General features: G+C 42.4%; 1 protein-coding gene across 1 annotated transcript in view; it reads right to left on the reverse strand.

The window, feature by feature from the left end:
* Nucleotides 1-18,383, reverse strand: part of dnai1.2 (dynein, axonemal, intermediate chain 1, paralog 2) — a 113,474-nt gene that overhangs the window by 32,879 nt on the left and 62,212 nt on the right. The window contains exons 18-19 of the mRNA XM_060934980.1: nucleotides 18,048-18,147; nucleotides 8,703-8,885 (exon numbers count right to left, since the gene is read on the reverse strand). Of these exons, the coding sequence (XP_060790963.1) occupies nucleotides 8,703-8,885; nucleotides 18,048-18,147 (283 nt within the window). The remainder of the gene's footprint in view (nucleotides 1-8,702; nucleotides 8,886-18,047; nucleotides 18,148-18,383) is intronic.

Consider the following 18,383-nt stretch of genomic DNA (forward strand, 5'->3'; position numbering starts at 1 on the left):
GATGGGATTAATGTCGGGCTGGAGGGGAGGATGGAGAGGAGGATAATTCCTGCAGTACTGGGCACTAACACTGCTCAGTATCGAGTCTGCTCTTTTTGTCACTATTATAGGCTCGGTGCTACTCTGTGGCCCACATTGATCTAAAACACACAATTGATCTCTCGCACACCCCGAGTGAATAATACACCAGCCTGGGAAACATAAAGGTTAGGTTTGATTGAATTTGTAAAAGACTACCACAAGATGTACAGTGTTTTTGTTTTTTTTTCTACTTTCTTCGCAGCTATGAGAGCAGTCTATTGATTCATGTCGTGATCAATATAAAAGTCTGGCACTAATCTGTCTTTTCAGAATTAAAAAACAAACAAACAAAAAAAAACACATGATGCATTGAATAAAGACATGAAATTATAAAACGAGAGCTTTTGCAGTGATGCATCAACACTAATAAAAGCCTATAGGCTCTCAACTGCACTGCTGAATTCTCCAACCAGATTCATTTCCTGTAACAGCACATCTGGATGGACTTCAAATCACAGGTTTATATGATATTCATGCACTCGTTCTAATATATTATCGTTTCTACAGTAACAGCTCATTCACAGGGTCTTGAATTGCGAAACACTTTCAAATTCAAGTTATTTTAACAAACGCGATCATTCCTAAAGGCCCGGTCCCACTGGCCGATGGACACAAAACGTATGCAAAAAGGACACAGCGGACGAGCAAAATTTCGGGGGTGGCTCTATCCGTTTTCATCCGCTCCAGAAATGGACAAAATTGGCGAAAATTTGCGAAAACAGAACGGAAAAGAACGGACGTGGGTAGTATATAGCGGGGATGTTAAACGCATGTTCATAGGAAGCCTAGCGGATGTTGCGCGGATGGAAGTGGATGACAGCTCCGAAGGGGTTCCCGGTGATAACTGAGAAGCGGACGCATAGCAGAAAGAGTGGATGCATAGCGGATGAAGGGGATGCATCACGTACGCCTAACGGAAACAAAGGGGATGTTGCGCGGATGTATATCGGATGCAGACCGTTCACTGCGCATGCGGGGGGTATGAATTGCGTCTGCTCCGTGGATATAAAGGGATGCAGCACGCACGCCGTCAGCATAAAGCGGAAAGACGTGCTGGCGGCTACATCGATTCATCTCTACTACTAGATGATTTTCTCCCCCTTTTTATACAAAATATCGATTGTCCACTAGGTGTCCTTCTACATACCCTAGACATACTCCAGACATCCTAAATATACGAGATACATCCCAGATATAAACGCTTTGTCCGTTTTGAATACTTTATATACGAGATGCATACGCTTACATCCTTTCTATTTCCGTGCTACTAACGATGAATAGACGTTTCATGCACCTTATCTTTCCTCCCTCTTTCCGTTTTCAGCTGCAGCGGATGTGAGTTGCGAGGATGCCCAGAGGATGCAGAGAGGATACAGCAGACGTTTAACGGATGATAACGGACATAGAACATTTGTTGCTCGTATATGTCGCGGATTTACATCGTACACGGCGGAAAGTTCATCCGTTCTAAAAGTTTTGTGCAGCTCAAAACTTTTTGCGCGGATGAAATCACAGTGGACGGATGCTCGATGGATAGAGCGTATGAAGCACATATGCAATGAGTACACAACGGATGCATAGCGTTTTCCAACGGATGGCAAAGATTTTTTTATGTTTTACATCCTCTTTGCATCCGTAAGTGCAGTGGGACCGGGCCTTAAGGTGAAATTTTCTGTTTGGAAAAATGTTTTTAGTATAATACACAGGTGATTATAGAAAATCGTGCATGCTGATTGGTCGAGAAATTCGGACTATTTCTTGATAATCGCCTCGAGCCACTCGGCAAAACGGTGTCCGATCGCGTCGTCACTGTAAGTGGGGAAGAATCACAAAGAAACGCTGTTCCTAAAAGCACTGAAGATGCTCCGAAGTTTGGTCTAAAACTATTCAAAGGTCAGGTGGAGTTGTGATTTTTAATTTTATCGATTTCAAAACAAACGCATTTTATGTGACTCGGCGTAGATAAGTGACAAGTCTGCGCCGCGCCTTTATTACATTTGCATGCTGCTTTTGAAGTTTGAAATAAATTATTGTTTTTTTTTAACACAATCATTTAAATAATCACCTGTGTATTTATACGAAAACACTTATCCGCCTCAGGCTCCGTGAATATCGGTGAATAAGAACCTCGACTTTGTCTCCGTTATTGTTTAAATAATATCGTCTGGCTTTTTTTCGTGGTATATCAGATACAGTATATTCCATTCAGCTAACATGATGCTGAGCGAGTTGAAGACGAGTAGCTGGGTGGAATATATCTGATATACCACGAAAAAAAGCCAGACAATATTATTATCTCATCTCATCTCATTATCTCTAGCCGCTTTATCCTGTTCTACAGGGTCGCAGGCAAGCTGGAGCTTATCCCAGCTGACTACAGGCGAAAGGCGGGGTACACCCTGGACAAGTCGCCAGGTCATCACAGGGCTGACACATAGACACAGACAACCATTCACACCTACGGTCAATTTAGAGTCACCAGTTAACCTAACCTGCATGTCTTTGGACTGTGGGGGAAACCGGAGCACCCGGAGGAAACCCACGCAGACACGGGGAGAACATGCAAACTCCGCACAGAAAGGCCCTCGCCGGCCACGGGGCTCGAACCCGGACCTTCTTGCTGTGAGGCGACAGCGCTAACCACTACACCACCATGCTGCCCAATATTATTATTATTATACATACACATCCCTTTTGGGTGTTCAATGCGTCTTTGTCTTTCAAAATTCTCTCAAAATCTTCCGTATTTAACGAAGCGAACCTGGCAGCCATGTTTGTTTACAAATTGTCCCAGTCGCTCGCTAGCGCGGAAGTTTTACGTCTGCGACGTGTGACGTCATGTTGTCTTGATGACCATGCGATATCGTAAACCATATTCAACGCTCGTTCTCCATTGGGTAGAGTGACGTAAGACACGTAGGATAAGCGATATGCGAACAATATTGCATGCTATCAAACCAAATCAATGAAACCCGCTAGAAGGGAATAGAACACGTTTTTATTCCTGTATGTACTGTATAATATTTAACAGTTTTTCCACAAAATCGAGTCGTACATGAGCTGATGGCTGACGAGGCGCGTAGCGCCGAGTTGCCTATAAGCCGTGTACGATGAGATTGAGTGGAATAACTGTTTTATTCTATCCACATTCACTGGATTTTGAAAACTGGAGCATTTTTCTTTTTTACAAATTCGATAAATAAAAACTTTATACAAAATATCTGACGAGATCATTTCCGATTAGAATGTGAACAAACCGGCGAAATGACAGGAGCAATTTGTGAAAAATGCGATGATGATGATGATAATTCTTGAAAAATAAAAAAAGATACATTCTTACCATCAAATACTTTTATTCCATATTTTGTAGCTTTTTTATTTTTTAGGGTTTTGTTTTCGAGTAGAGTTTTTATTTCGTCCTCGGTTGGTTCGTCAACACGCTCTGCCATTTTGTTTTTTCTCTACTCACGGTATATGAGCTGATATCCTAGTCGTAGAGTAGCCAATCAGAGCGTGCGATTGCTCATATCCAGTGAATGTGGACGGAATAATCACCGATATTCACTTCGCCTTCAGCGAATAATTGTTAAATGTAACATTCATGGAAGGAGTCTCCAGTGTCAGTACTTTGTAACACTAAAGCTGTAGCTTTCAGCTTTCTGGGAGAGTCTTTAGGACAGATGGCTTTGTTTGTTTCCCTGGTAACATAATACAACGTCTTACTGAATTTCAAGAGAGAGAAAGAAAGCCTGGTGAGGGAATGAGAGTTTACAGCTGTTATAATTGGATATTGAATAACACAAACTGTAACTATAAATGGATAAACTGTATGCGTCATGCTTTAATGCATAAAAATTATAATTGCTGTGGTTATAAGAAGAATTAAACACTTCATGATGTGCTGTTAGAGGAGAATAATCAACTTCGGTATGGCAACCATAACTCAAGGTTATGTCGGGCGACATTGTACCCACCACCCTGTTATTGATTAATTTCCTATAGAGGATTTCGACGTGACGTCACAGGTGCTATGTGCTATTGCTATGTTACTGTAGCAATGTTTACGTTCAGTCATTTGGATGACTGTTAAAACCTTTCAGTCTCAAGTTTTTCCTTTACTGGATTTACTAGTTTACTGAGCTAGCGCTAGCTCGGGCAGGCTGGGAGTGAGCGCGCTAGCTCAGTAAACTAGTAAATACAGTAAAGGAAAAACTTGAGACTGAAAGGTTTTAACAGTCATCCAAATGACTGAACGTAAACATTGCTACAGTAACATACTAGCTACTGTTGTTGACATTAGCTAGTGCTAACAGCTAGCTGCTAGTGCACTACTACAACTACACTGACCCTAATAATACAGTTCTTGGTCATTGCCTGGTAACAGCAAATTTATAACGGGCCATGTCTCAACAAAGAAGTTATTTCAATGACATTTAATAACATTTTGTTTATCCTGAGGACCGAAAGTAAATGAAAATGTGAACAAACCTTAGCTGTAATAAGATGGCGACCACCGGCTCCAAGGACGACCCGCTGATGTAGGCATGTTACCCAGCCTGGTTTTTAATGACATAGGTATACAGATCATGTGGGCCGAAGTCAGGTAAAGACGAGGGCTTCGTGTACTTCCGTACGTCAGTGAACAATCCTGGTGGAAGCAGGTAAACGTCGTTCTCTAAGCCTGCTAACCTTAATTTTTGCAAATACCTCTCCCTCTGCTCGCCCTGTAAATGCCCTACGTCGCTGGATAGTGAAGGTGTTTTCTGCATCTCGCTCCTTTTTCTTTTATGTTTTTTTTCCCTGGTATTTCCCACACGCCTGACTGCAGGTCAGGAAGATGGCCCGCGCTGCAGCGCTGCAAAGCCAGAAAAAGATAGCCTGGTAACGTGTACGGATCACGTACACCAGCATCATTGATTTTCTGATGATATCGCTTCTTACTCGCGTCATCTAGGCCGGATAAAATACTCGACAATGAGACTTCGTCATGATCAACAGTGTATCGCTACCGGTAGTCGCCATATTTGTGACCGTCAAAATGGCGCCGGCTACTTGTTGACATGGCAACGGTCACGTGGGTCGAAAACCTCTATAGCAGTATGCCTCACTGTCCTTACAGTACACGTTACCTTCAGTAATAGTAAGTGCTGGTACATTAGGCAGTGTGTATATAAGTGTTGGCCTGTGGCATTTACCATCACAGCTGCTGTAATTTGGACAACTGGTACAGGAAATGTGCCAGGTGACGCAGAGCGGCGATGACCACAAAGATATGTGTTCACGAAAGAAAACCCTTCACAAATGTATTCAGTTCGGCAAACACCCAGATGGCAGCTTGTCTCTAAAGCATATTGAGTGTAGTGGGGAATTTGGGGGGGGGGGGGCCTCAGGGATGATCATTATCTACAGGGAGCAGCTCTGTCTATGTGACACTGTTATTTATCCCGCCCGGTGCTGGCTTAGGTCTTACTCATGATCACGGATTCATTCCAGACAGGGAAAAAAAAACCAAACGCAATCACTGGCATGAATAATGTATACAAATGAATGAATACCGAGTAGCTTGATGTAGAGGACAAGATGCTTGTTAATGGGGATTAAAACAGAGAACCAGCATGATTATGGCTGAATGTGAATGATGGAGAGGACAAAACAAGCAAATGAGCTAAGAGATGACCGTTTGCTCAGAAAGGCCGCTGTACTGCGAAAGGTACCTCACAAGCTTAAAGTGCCGAATGGTTCAGTCACAGAGTACATACTGCTCTCATATACAACAGAGCAGAGTCTTAAAGTATATTATAATAAAAATAACCTCAATGAGGCTGACGCTCATACCGGCCACTGTTGGTGTGTGCGAGTTTGAAATCTGATCAATCCTGTCGGCGGAGTAGCGATTTTTGTGAAATTGTATATGACCCCTGTGTAGCCGCATCCATGGCAGATGGCACCATCTGGTGAACAATTCTTGTTGGAATGACTTTAGAATCTTCTGGATGAGTTTCAGTGAAAACGTCCTAGCAGTTTACAAACAGTAGTGTTTTGGTCTGACGAGTCACTCATAATTTTCAAACGCCCATAAAATCATAAATATGACAGGTGGCACCATCGTCTTGACAATTTTTATACATAACCTGGGAAACATTCCATATGAGTTGGATCAAAATCTGATCACTCCTGTAGGACGAGTAGTGATTTTCGTGAAATTGAACGTGACCCCTGTGTAGCCGCATCCATGGCAGGTGGCGCCACCTGGTGAACAACTCTTGTTGGTATGTCTTTAGAGTCTTCTGGATGAGTTTCAGTGAAAACGTCCCAGCAGTTTACAAAGAGTAGCGTTTAATATGACGAGTCGCACAACATTTTCAAACGCCCATAAAATCATAAATACTGTATGACAGGTGGCACCATCGTCTTGACAATTTTTATACATATCAACCTGGGAAACATTCCATATGAGTCTGATCACTCCTGTAGGAGGAGTAGCAATTTTCGTGAAATTGAACATGACCCCTCTGGAGCTGCATCAATGGTAAGTGGTGCCAACTGGTGAGCAATTCTTGTTGGTATGTCTTTAGAGTCTTCTGGGTGAGCTTCAGTGAAAACGTCCCAGCAGTTTACGAAGAGCAGCGTTTAATGTGACGAGTCACACAAAATTTTCAAACGCCCATAAAATTGTAAATATGGTGCCACCGTCTTGACAACTTCTATACTGTACATACCAACCTGGGAAACATTCCATATGAGTTTGATCAAAATCTGATCACTCCTGTAGGAGGAGTAGCGATTTTCGTGAAATTGAACATGACCCCTCTGGAGCCATATCCATGGTAAGTGGTGCCACCTGGTGAACAATTATTGTTGGTATGGCTTTAGAGTCTTTTGGGTGTGTTTGAGTGAAAACGTCCCAGCAGTTTACGAAGAGTAGTGTTTAATGTGACGAGTCACACAAAAATTTCAGATGACCATAAATTCGTAAATATGACCGGTGGCACCACCGTCTTGACATCTTTTATGTACACCCACCTGGGGAACACTGTATGCGAGTTTGATCGAAATCCAATCAATCCTGTAGGAGTCGCAGCGATTTCTGTAAACTGTGGATGGACGGACGACGGACAGACGATGCGTGATCATATAAGCTCGTCCGGCCTGGCCCACGGCCGGATAAGCTAATAATACTGCAGTACTATTGAATTCTCACATCCAACTGGTCGGAAGGTGTTGATTCATTTTTTAAAGCAGCAGATCTGACAGTAGTGCAGCCGCTCTATTAATGCGCTTGTCCTAATACAGTATGGTATTATAATTCCAGGGACAGCACAGTGGTGCACTGGTTGTCACTGTTGCCTCACAGGCAGAAGGTTCTGGGTTCGAACCTGGCGGCCGACTGGGGTCTTTCTGTGCAGTGTTTGTGTGGGTTTCCTTCTGGGTGCTCTGGTTTTCTCCCACAGTCCAAAGACATGCGGTCAACTAGCTACTCTAAATAGCCCATAGGTGTGAATGTGAGCGTGAATGGTTGTTGATCTCTGTGTTATCCCTGAGACAGATTGGTGACCTGCCCAGAGTATAACCAAACTCAGCTTGGATTGGCTCTAGCTTCCCTCACGACCCTGACGGATAAGCGGCACAGATAATGGATGGATGTGGTCATAATGCCTTCGAATATCACATGATCACATATGTTAATTATTACTAGTATTTAAGTCACATCTTGGACAGCATTCAATGTCTTATTTTTTTTTCTGTCGGTTATCATTGCAGCCTAATTCATGTCATATTCATGTTGTTGTCTTGACAAAAACTATGCTGGAAGAAAGTGGAATCCAAAAGAAAAGCTGAGAAGCAGGGATGACCGGGTTAAAGGGTTACACAATGATGAAACGAATTCAGACTAGCTTAATTGAGCTGAGCTCAATTGTATACGTGAAATTATTATACATACAGGACACTTTTTCGATGGAATAAAAACGTGTTTTATTCCCTTCTAGCGGGTTTCATTGATTTGGTTTGATAGCATGCAATATGGTTAGCATATCGCTTATCCTAAGTGTATTACGTCACTCTACCCAATGGAGAATGAGTGTTGAATATGGTTTACGATATTGCATGGTTGTCAAGACAACATGACGTCACACGTCGGAGACATAAAACTAACATGGCCGCCAGGTTCACTTCATTAAATATGGAAAATTAATAATAATAATAATAATAATAATGTCTGGCTTTTTTTCGTGGTATATCAGATATATTCCATTCAGCTACTCATCTTCGACTCGTTCAATATCATGCTAACTGAATGGAATAGAGCTGATAGACCACTCAACACCAGCCCATATTATTTAATTTTCTGCTCCCTGAAAATCTATAATGATTGTGCAATTTTCCACAACAGGAGCGACTGAATCTTTTCCTCAGTTATTATAGCGATTATTATATAAGGTACCGTACAAAATCAAATAGTCTTGACTTAATGACAATCAAACTAAAGCAAAGTGAAAATGGATATCAGACCTGGATGCTATTCATATACTGACATCAATATACCATGAGTTCGTGCCTGAGGTTCGCACTCAGGAGCTCCTGTGGGCATTTTGGGAAAGTGCAGCTTTTTTTTTTCTTACCTTTGGCTTCTTGCGGAGGTTGGGCGAGAGCTTCAGGCAGGTGACCTTGCCTTGGTCGTTTCCCACAATGATGATGGGGTCTACGGGGTTAAACTGGACGCAAGTTGGCTTGGTCTTCTTCGACACCACAGTCTGCTGGCAGATGGCTTCATATTTGTTGATACTCAGGTCAAACACATGCACCTTTGAGACAGATGGAAAAGCAGGATTAGGGCTGTTTAACTCTGGATAATAGACACAGTGAAAAATAATTATAATAATAATGTATATATAGGGGCGGCACGGTGGTGTAGTGGTTAGCGCTATTGCCTCACAGCAAGAAGGTCCGGGTTCGAGCCCCGTGGCCGGCGAGGGCCTTTCTGTGCGGAGTTTGCATGTTCTCCCCGTGTCCGCGTGGGTTTCCTCCGGGTGCTCCGGTTTCCCCCACAGTCCAAAGACATGCAGGTTAGGTTAACTGGTGACTCTAAATTGACCGTAGGTGTGAATGGTTGTCTGCGTCTATGTGTCAGCCCTGTGATGACCTGGCGACTTGTCCAGGGTGTACCCCGCCTTTCACCCGTAGTCAGCTGGGATAGGCTCCAGCCTGCCTGCGACCCTGTAGAACAGGATAAAGCGGCTAGAGATAATGAGATATGAGATTATTCTTTTTCTTCAAGACTTTTGAGGTAGTTCCCATGGGCGAAAACTCATGAAATTTGGTACACACATCAGTCCTGGCCACCGCTACTCAGCGATAGAGGCTTGGCCCCAGGTGTGTCCGGGGGACTCCATAGCGCCCCCACATGTCATTTAGACTTTTGCCCGGTATATAGTTTCACCCATCTTTGTCAAATTTGGTAGGTGTGTGGGGTGACCCAAGATGAATACATTTGTAATGTACATTGTACTAGCTGTACTCAACAGGAAGCGAGTTATTTTTGGTTTTGTGCGTTTTGACACATATTACATTTTGACGTTCTCCTCCTAGGCAGTTTTTTGGATTCATGCCAGATTTGGTGTACCGGAGGTCCTCGGGCCCTTCATCGCCGCTTGCGGCTATATTTGAAAATGGATTCATTGGTGAACTTCAACAGAAAAGAAATGAAAGAAAATATTGATTTTATGTTTGTTTTTTCTTTTATGTGTGATTGGAGAAGTTTTCAAGGCATTCTAAAGTTCAAAGTGACCATGCACACCTCTGGCTGTTACATGGATCTAAAAACAGACTTAGTTAGCTTGGTTGAAACACCAACTCTACTGAGGAAATGTGAAACAGAATTTAGCTAGTTTATTTTCTGCTAGTTTTTGTATGTCAGAGACAGATCGGCACAGAGTGTTTTTCCGTGTACATTAATAGAGAGAGTATAGCTTTGCTTGCTTTTAGTGGTTGTAAATATTAGTCTCACGTAGTTATTTAGCCTTTCAGAAGCTATTGCATGGTTAAATTCACCCTAACCTGGAGATTTACAATGCTTTAACCTTAACCTAACCCAAATCCTAAAACAATTGAAATGTCGATTCACCTAACAGTCGCTAAGACGAACCAAAAAAGTGCCAGCGCACGCACTGCAGTCACATACATTACTGGAGGCTGCACCTTTCCCGCGATTGGTCGTGGCTTCATTTCATTTTAGCTCTAGTTCATAATTGATGGAAGGAAGGAAGACTCTTTGGCCAGAGCCACTTTGGGTTAATAAGGATCAATAGTAATAAAGATGGATGGATGGATGGATGGATGGAAAGAAGAAGAGAAGGAAAACTCTTTGGCCACACCCACTTTGGTTTTGTTTTTATCCCATAACAAATGGTTTATAACAGGTTTGGTAAATTCCTGCATAGTACAAAAGTTTTCAGAAAACAAAGTTTCTTCAAAGTTCCTCTGGCCCAGTATGGCAAGAAAAATATGTCTGCAATTATCTGTGCAACTCTAATTCTACTGGTCTAGCAATTCTTGTTGATTTCTTAAACCCAACAGACCCGGTACCAGGTCCAATAGAACACTACTATAATTGACTTCTGGTAAAAGTCAGCTCAATGGGGGCGTCATGGCTCAGGTGGATAAGGCGCCATACCATAAATCTGGGGACCCGGGTTCGATTCCGGCCCGAGGTCATTTCCCGATCCCTCCCCCCCTCCCGTTCATTTCCTGTCTCTACACTGTCCTATCCAATAAAGGTGCAAAAAGCCCCAAAAAAATATCTTTAAAAAAAAAAAAAGTCAGTTCAATACCTCCTATAATTTTGCAGTATGTATGTACATACTTTATGGTATTTCTGTGTAGTGGTTTTTTTTTGGTCCAGCTGTAGTCACGGTGTTGCTGTATGAAAGAAGTGGCATCTCTGTCCATCTACTGGCGAGTGGCCAGCGTGTCCACCTCTCGATCGGGAGATTGTGAGTTCTACTCACGGTCGGGTCATACCAAAGACCATTATAAAAATGGTGCCTACTGCCATCTGGCAAGCCATGCTGCAATACAGATGTGAGTGGGGAGTCAAACTCTCGCGGTTACCAGAGGACTAGCCCACCGCTGTAACCCTAGCTATGTAATATACTGTAGGCGAGAGGCCGAAGGCTACGAAACGGAGATCGGCGCCACCAAACACGCCACGAATGGTGTGGGAAGCACTTTGACTGTTCATGGGCCCATTACTATCATGGTGTTATCCATTGGTTTATCACAGTTTACTCAGGTGCACTAACAGTCCCAATGTTACTGACACTGAAAATATATTCTCTGAGCTCTTATGGAGTAGTGATTTTAAGTTCCTACTTTTGGTGAGGTAGTGACCTCGACCCTGAGGCTTTCCGTTTAGATCAAAACACACGATCGTATTGGTTTTGGGTTTGCGGAAAATGGAGTCACAACGGTGATGAAATATTTTGCATGATGTTTTATTACGGTTATGATTATTCTGTGAGCGCACCAATCCTTAGGTGTATAAAGTTACAACTTAAAATACAATTAGTGATAACTGTAGACTTTTCAGTGGACTACAACCTTTTTAAAGGAATGCGATGTAGTCGACCATTTATCATGTCCCAGATCAAGCCGCCAGTTTTCCACAAATGTGCAGAATTTTTGCCAAATTCTGAATATTCACATCAAAGATTTAATTTTATCTGTATTATTTCTTTCATCATTTTATTTCAAATTAAAACCATCACCATTCAAAACCGTATAGTTTATTGACTGAGTATATTTAGTGGGGTACCCCCACAGTACCCAGTTCCTGAGACAGACCCATATAGAAATGTATAAAGATTGCAATTGACGGTTTGAACATCTCAATCTGACGAGCAATGAATAAAGAGACCGAATGAGAGAATGTGCGAGAAAAGGAATTAGAAGAGAGGAAAAAAAATTGACGAATAATAGTGCTGATCGTTTCCCACCTCAGCAAGACAGCCAGTGAAAGTCAGAGGACAGAGGCTGAGAGTGCCCGTGGTAAAGTATTAGTCAACTGGCATGGCTCATAGTTAGTCACAGAACATTGCCAAATGCACTGCTCTATTCTCAGCAGCTGAGGCAGGGGCGCAGAAACACAAAAATACACACGTAAGGGCTGGAGAAGCCATCTGTAACTGTAGGAGGACCACTCAAAGCATACAGTCATGTACTGACCAACAGCATGGCTGTGTGGTGGAGTCATGTCACGGCTGAGTTTCAGCGACGGCACTCTGAGTGTATAAACTAACTGATACACACACAACGGCTTTCTACATCAAAGGTCACTTTCAGGCTGTTGTGAGAATCGAAGCTGTGAAGGTGTCGGTACTGATTCGGTACTGATTCGGTCTTTGTGGCCTACTTGAGATGAATATACCACACTGTACCGTAACCTTCAGGAGAGAAGCAGGATTCTGGAGAGATGCCAGTCTTACTGAGAGTCTGGCACTTACTACCGATTTCCACACTGTGGCTTGCACGCTCATGCTGGCATGGAATCCGACTGGCACTAAGAAAGACCCTTGAGCCAGGAACAGCGCTGTGATACACCACGCAACTCCAATCTCACAGAACGAAGCTCGAATTCACTAAAGCCAACTGGCACTGCTGGAAACCGTCAAAAACGAGAAACGCTCACAGATGCACCGTACAAAATGTCCTTTTTAGTGTAGTATCCCACGAGGCATATAACAAGAGCACAAAACGCATGCGTATAATGTAGCCTTACTCAGACGGAATATCTGTAATGTACTACACTATGTGGCCAAAAGTATGAGGACACCCGGCCACCACGCTCGTACGTGCTTTATTAGGTCATCCAGCTGACGGGCCGTGTGTCGTTCGTCCGTCCGTCCGTCGTCGTCATCCACGTTTCACGAAAATCGCTTCTTCTCTTTCATTTCTTCGTTGATTTTCATTATTTTTGGCAGGAAGGTAGATCTACCTGGGGTGCATATGGCTTCTACCTAAATTTGCATAATTGCAGTTAATAATGAAGATATGGACTAATTAAGTCCTAACGAGCAGTTTCCACACAAGTCGCTTCTTCTCCCTGAATTCTTCACCAATTTTGATTCTTTCTGGCATGAAGGTAGAGGTACGTAGGGTGCATAGAACTTCTACCCAGAGTTGCTTCATTACAATTATTAATGAAGTTATGTACTAATTGAGCCTTAATGAGCAGTTCAACAAACAAATCACTTCTTCTCAGTCAATTCCTCGCCATTTTGGATTCTCTCTGGCAAATAGGTCGGCATTCCTAGGGTGGATATCGCTTCTATATATAACTTGTGTATATAGCTTGCAACATTTATTGCACAAGGTGGCCCAGTTTAGATCATTCCTTCTGGACTAGACGGAACCGGCGTGAGCTATGCCATCATTGACGGTCTCATTGAATGTCTTATTTCAGAACTACGGGTATTAATTTGTGACAATGAGTTGGTCCATATTTTGCTTCTTTAATACCCTACAATCATCTGGGAAGGCTTTCCACTAGTTTTTGGAGCGTGGCTATGGGGATTTGTGTCAGGCAAAAGGGCCTGGTGTGCAGGTGGTGCTCAAATTCATTCCAAAGGCGTTCATTGGGGTTGAGGTCAAGACTTGATTTCTTCCAAACCAACCTTGGTAAACCATGTCTTCATGGACCTTGTTCTGTGGACAGGAACAGTCACGCTGGGACATATTTATCTTCATTCATTCATCCATCATCCCTAACCGCTTATCCTGTACAGCTTTTATGAGAGGCGGGGTACACCCTGGACAAGTCGCCAGATCATCACAGGGCTGACACATAGAGACAACCAACCATTCACACTCACGTTCACATCTACGTTCTACTTTTTAGAGCCACCAATTAGCCTAACCTGCATGTCTTCGGACTGTAGGGGAAACCGGAGCACCCGGAGGAAACCCACGTAGACACGGCGAGAACATGCAGACTCCACACGGAAAGGCCCTTGTTGGCCACTGGGCTCGAACCCAGAACCTTCCTGCTGTGAGGCGACAGTGCTAACCACTACACCACCGTACCGCCCCGCCATTTCTTAAAATATGATTTAAAAAAAGTTTTTAATCACCTGTGAATAATTGTTAAATAATACAAACCCCTTACATAATAATAAAAGTGTAGAAAGCATTTTTCCTTTCACAGCTACTAGAAACAGCACTACAAACTCAAGACCTGTGTCATGCAAGCATCTGTTCCATCTTGTGCGTCTCAGATATCCATTACACAAGCGGCGCAGCAGTGATATTTATAAATAATGCAGTAGCAGAAACATTTTGGTTCATCACAAGCTCGGAAAGCTTGACAGTGCACACAAGTGACACAAGCAACTTGTACCGAGTATTGTGTCTATACAGTGGAGCTGAAGGAAAAGGACACGTCTTCAGCATCTATTCTGAGGCTAATAGTTAATGTCAGGCAGGTTAATGGCTGTCCCTGTACACTAACACACACAGGCAGGGGTGACTGGTTGTGTGTGAGGTGAAGGTGATTGTACAGCATTATGAAACCGCATGAGTGCAATCCCATCATGTAGCTGCTATGCTGTTTCATTAACACCTATTACACTCAAAAGTAAGTGTGCGCGCGTGCGCTGTGAGTCGTTTCAAATGTCTTTGTAAATGATGAGAGCTTCATCACAACTCTCAGCATCATTGTACAACCCCAATTCCAAAAAAGTTGGACAAAGTGCAAATTGTAAATAAAAACGGAATGCAATGATGTGGAAGTTTCAAAATTCCATATTTTATTCAGAATAGAACATAGATGACATATCAAATGTTTAAACTGAGAAAATGTATCATCTAAAGAGAAAAATTAGGTGATTTTAAATTTCATGACAACAACACATCTCAAAAAAGTTGGGACAAGGCCATGTTTACCACTGTGAGACATCCCCTTTTCTCTTTACAACAGTCTGTAAACGTCTGGGGACTGAGGAGACAAGTTGCTCAAGTTTAGGGATAGGAATGTTAACCCATTCTTGCCTAATGTAGGATTCTAGTTGCTCAACTGTCTTCGGTCTTTTTTGTCGTATCTTCCGTTTTATGATGCGCCAAATGTTTTCTATGGGTGAAAGATCTGGACTGCAGGCTGGCCAGTTCAGTACCCGGACCCTTCTTCTACGCAGCCATGATGCTGTAATTGATGCAGTATGTGGTTTGGCATTGTCATGTTGGAAAATGCAAGGTCTTCCCTGAAAGAGACGTCGTCTGGATGGGAGCATATGTTGCTCTAGAACCTGGATCTTTCAGCATTGATGGTGTCTTTCCAGATGTGTAAGCTGCCCATGCCACACGCACTAATGCAACCCCATACCATCAGAGATGCAGGCTTCTGAACTGAGCGCTGATAACGACTCGGGTCGTCCTTCTCCTCTTTAGTCCGAATGACACGGCGTCCCTGATTTCCATAAAGAACTTCAAATTTTGATTCGTCTGACCACAGAACAGTTTTCCACTTTGCCACAGTCCATTTTAAATGAGCCTTGGCCCAGAGAAGACGTCTGCGCTTCTGGATCATGTTTAGATACGGCTTCTTCTTTGAACTATAGAGTTTTAGCTGGCAACGGCGGATGGCACGGTGAATTGTGTTCACAGATAATGTTCTCTGGAAATATTCCTGAGCCCATTTTGTGATTTCCAATACAGAAGCATGCCTGTATGTGATGCAGTGCCGTCTAAGGGCCCGAAGATCACGGGCACCCAGTATGGTTTTCCGGCCTTGACCCTTACGCACAGAGATTCTTCCAGATTCTCTGAATCTTTTGATGATATTATGCACTGTAGATGATGATATGTTCAAACTCTTTGCAATTTTACACTGTCGAACTCCTTTCTGATATTGCTCCACTATTTGTCGGCGCAGAATTAGGGGGATTGGTGATCCTCTTCCCATCTTTACTTCTGAGAGCCGCTGCCACTCCAAGATGCTCTTTTTATACCCAGTCATGTTAATGACCTATTGCCAATTGACCTAATGAGTTGCAATTTGGTCCTCCAGCTGTTCCTTTTTTGTACCTTTAACTTTTCCAGCCTCTTATTGCCCCTGTCCCAACTTTTTTGAGATGTGTTGCTGTCATGAAATTTCAAATGAGGCAATATTTGGCATGAAATTTCAAAATGTCTCACTTTCGACATCTGATATGTTGTCTATGTTCTATTGTGAATACAATATCAGTTTTTGAGGTTTGTAAATTATTGCATTCCATTTTTATTTACAATTTGTACTTTGTCCCAACTTTTTTTGGAATCGGGGTTGTATTAGTCTGACATCAGCATTGTGTTTCCTGCCAGATACTTCAGGATAAATCTCAACAGTGATTTCATAACATTTACACAAAATATTAGAATTAGACACGAATAAAAGTGGCAGCAACAAGGTCTGATGCGAGAAAGATCACATCATAGCAATTTCCGACTGTTCCTGGTTTCTCAAGTACATAAATGAGTAAGAAAAAAAAAGAATTTTACATCACATTGTTCTCATATTATATTTTAGTCCAAATACGCAGGTGATTATAGAGAATCGTGTGTGCTGATTAGTCGAGAAATTCAGACTATTTCTCGATAATCACCTCAAACGACTCGGCAAACTAGCGGCCGGTCGCTTCGTCACTGTAATCGAGGCAGAATTACAAACGATGAAAGAAACGCTGTTCTTTTAGTTATAGTTTGGTCTAAAACTATTCAAAGGTAAGGTGGGATTGTGATTTATTTTATCGATTTCAAAACAAACGTATTTTATGTGACTCGGTGTCGATAAGTGACATGTCTGCGTGCATGACATTTGCATGTCACTTTTGAAGTTTGGCATAAATTATGAGCTCATCCGGCCGACAGGTGATGAGTTTATACCGACGCGTGTTGTCCGTCGTCCACATTTCACAAAAATCACTTCTTCTCTCTTGATTCTTCACCGATTTGTATTCTTTTTGGCAGGAAGGTAGGTCTGCCTGGGGTGCATGTGGCTTCTACACAAATTTGCATAATTGCAATTAATAATGAAGATATGGAGTAATTAATCAATCCCTAACGAGCAGTTTCCACACAAATCGCTTCTTCTCCCTGAATCCTTCACCGATTTTGATTCTTTCTGGCATGAAGGTAGGGGGACCTAGGGTGCATAGAACTTCTACCCAGATTTGCTTCATTACGATTATTAATGAAGTTATGGACTAATTGAGCCTTAATGAGCAGTTCAACAAAAATGTCAATTCCTCGCTGTTTTGGATTCTTTCTGGTAAATAGGTCGGTATTCCTAGGGTGGATACAGCTTCTATATAGTGTATATAGCCTGCAACATTGATTGCGCAAGGTGGCCCAGTTTAGATCGTTTCTTCTGGACTAGACGGGGCAGGAGTGAGTTACGCCGTCATTGATGGTCTCGTTCTATTATTGCAATTTTTTAAAATAATCACCTGTGTATTTATACTAAAACAATTATCTGTCTCAGGTTCAGTGAATATCGGTGAATAATAACCTCGATTTCGTCTCCGTTATTATTCACCAATATTCACTTCACCTACAGCAAATAATTGTTAATCATAAACTAAACTATGGGTTTTTTTTTCTATCCATTTTCTTTTAATCTCTTGAATAAACTATCAGTGCATTCTTCTTCATCTGATTCTATGCCTGTTCATAATACTCTTTTTCCTGTAAATATATAATAACATCACCATGTAACGATTGGCAATGGAAGCAAATTAAGCCCTGTGATTTTCATAACAGATGAAAATGACGTTATGGTTTAAAAGTATCGCCAAGATGAATACGGAATCATGGCAGCATGACCGTCTGAATGGAAACTGAATCAAATGATGCGGTGTATACGGATTCCTGTTTCTACTAATGATGCCAGTTTGCATTGGCAGATTGGCACATCTGGGCTTCTGGCTGAAGCAGCTTACCTTTCCGTCAATGGTGACGGCAGCGAACACCGTGGAGGAGTACGGGGACCAGGCCACATCGCTCACACCTGCGTTCAGGTCAAATGTGAACATTGGGCTCCTGAGAAACACACGGGAGAAGCATTAGGCTGAATTTTGACAAAAGTTCAGTGTCATAATAATAATATTACATATTTATGCGCTCTGCAATTTTTTCACTAACCAATTAGACTCTGGTCCCACCTACTTGATTTGTAATGATTCACAAGATTGAAGTATGCGAATTCCCTGATCAAAGTTTACTGAGATGTTACGAAGATAAAGTTGGAAAAAAAGTGAGCCATCTGAGCCAAAAGT

The sequence above is a fragment of the Neoarius graeffei genome, chromosome 12 (assembly GCF_027579695.1).
Source record: "Neoarius graeffei isolate fNeoGra1 chromosome 12, fNeoGra1.pri, whole genome shotgun sequence".
Lineage (NCBI taxonomy): Eukaryota > Metazoa > Chordata > Actinopteri > Siluriformes > Ariidae > Neoarius > Neoarius graeffei.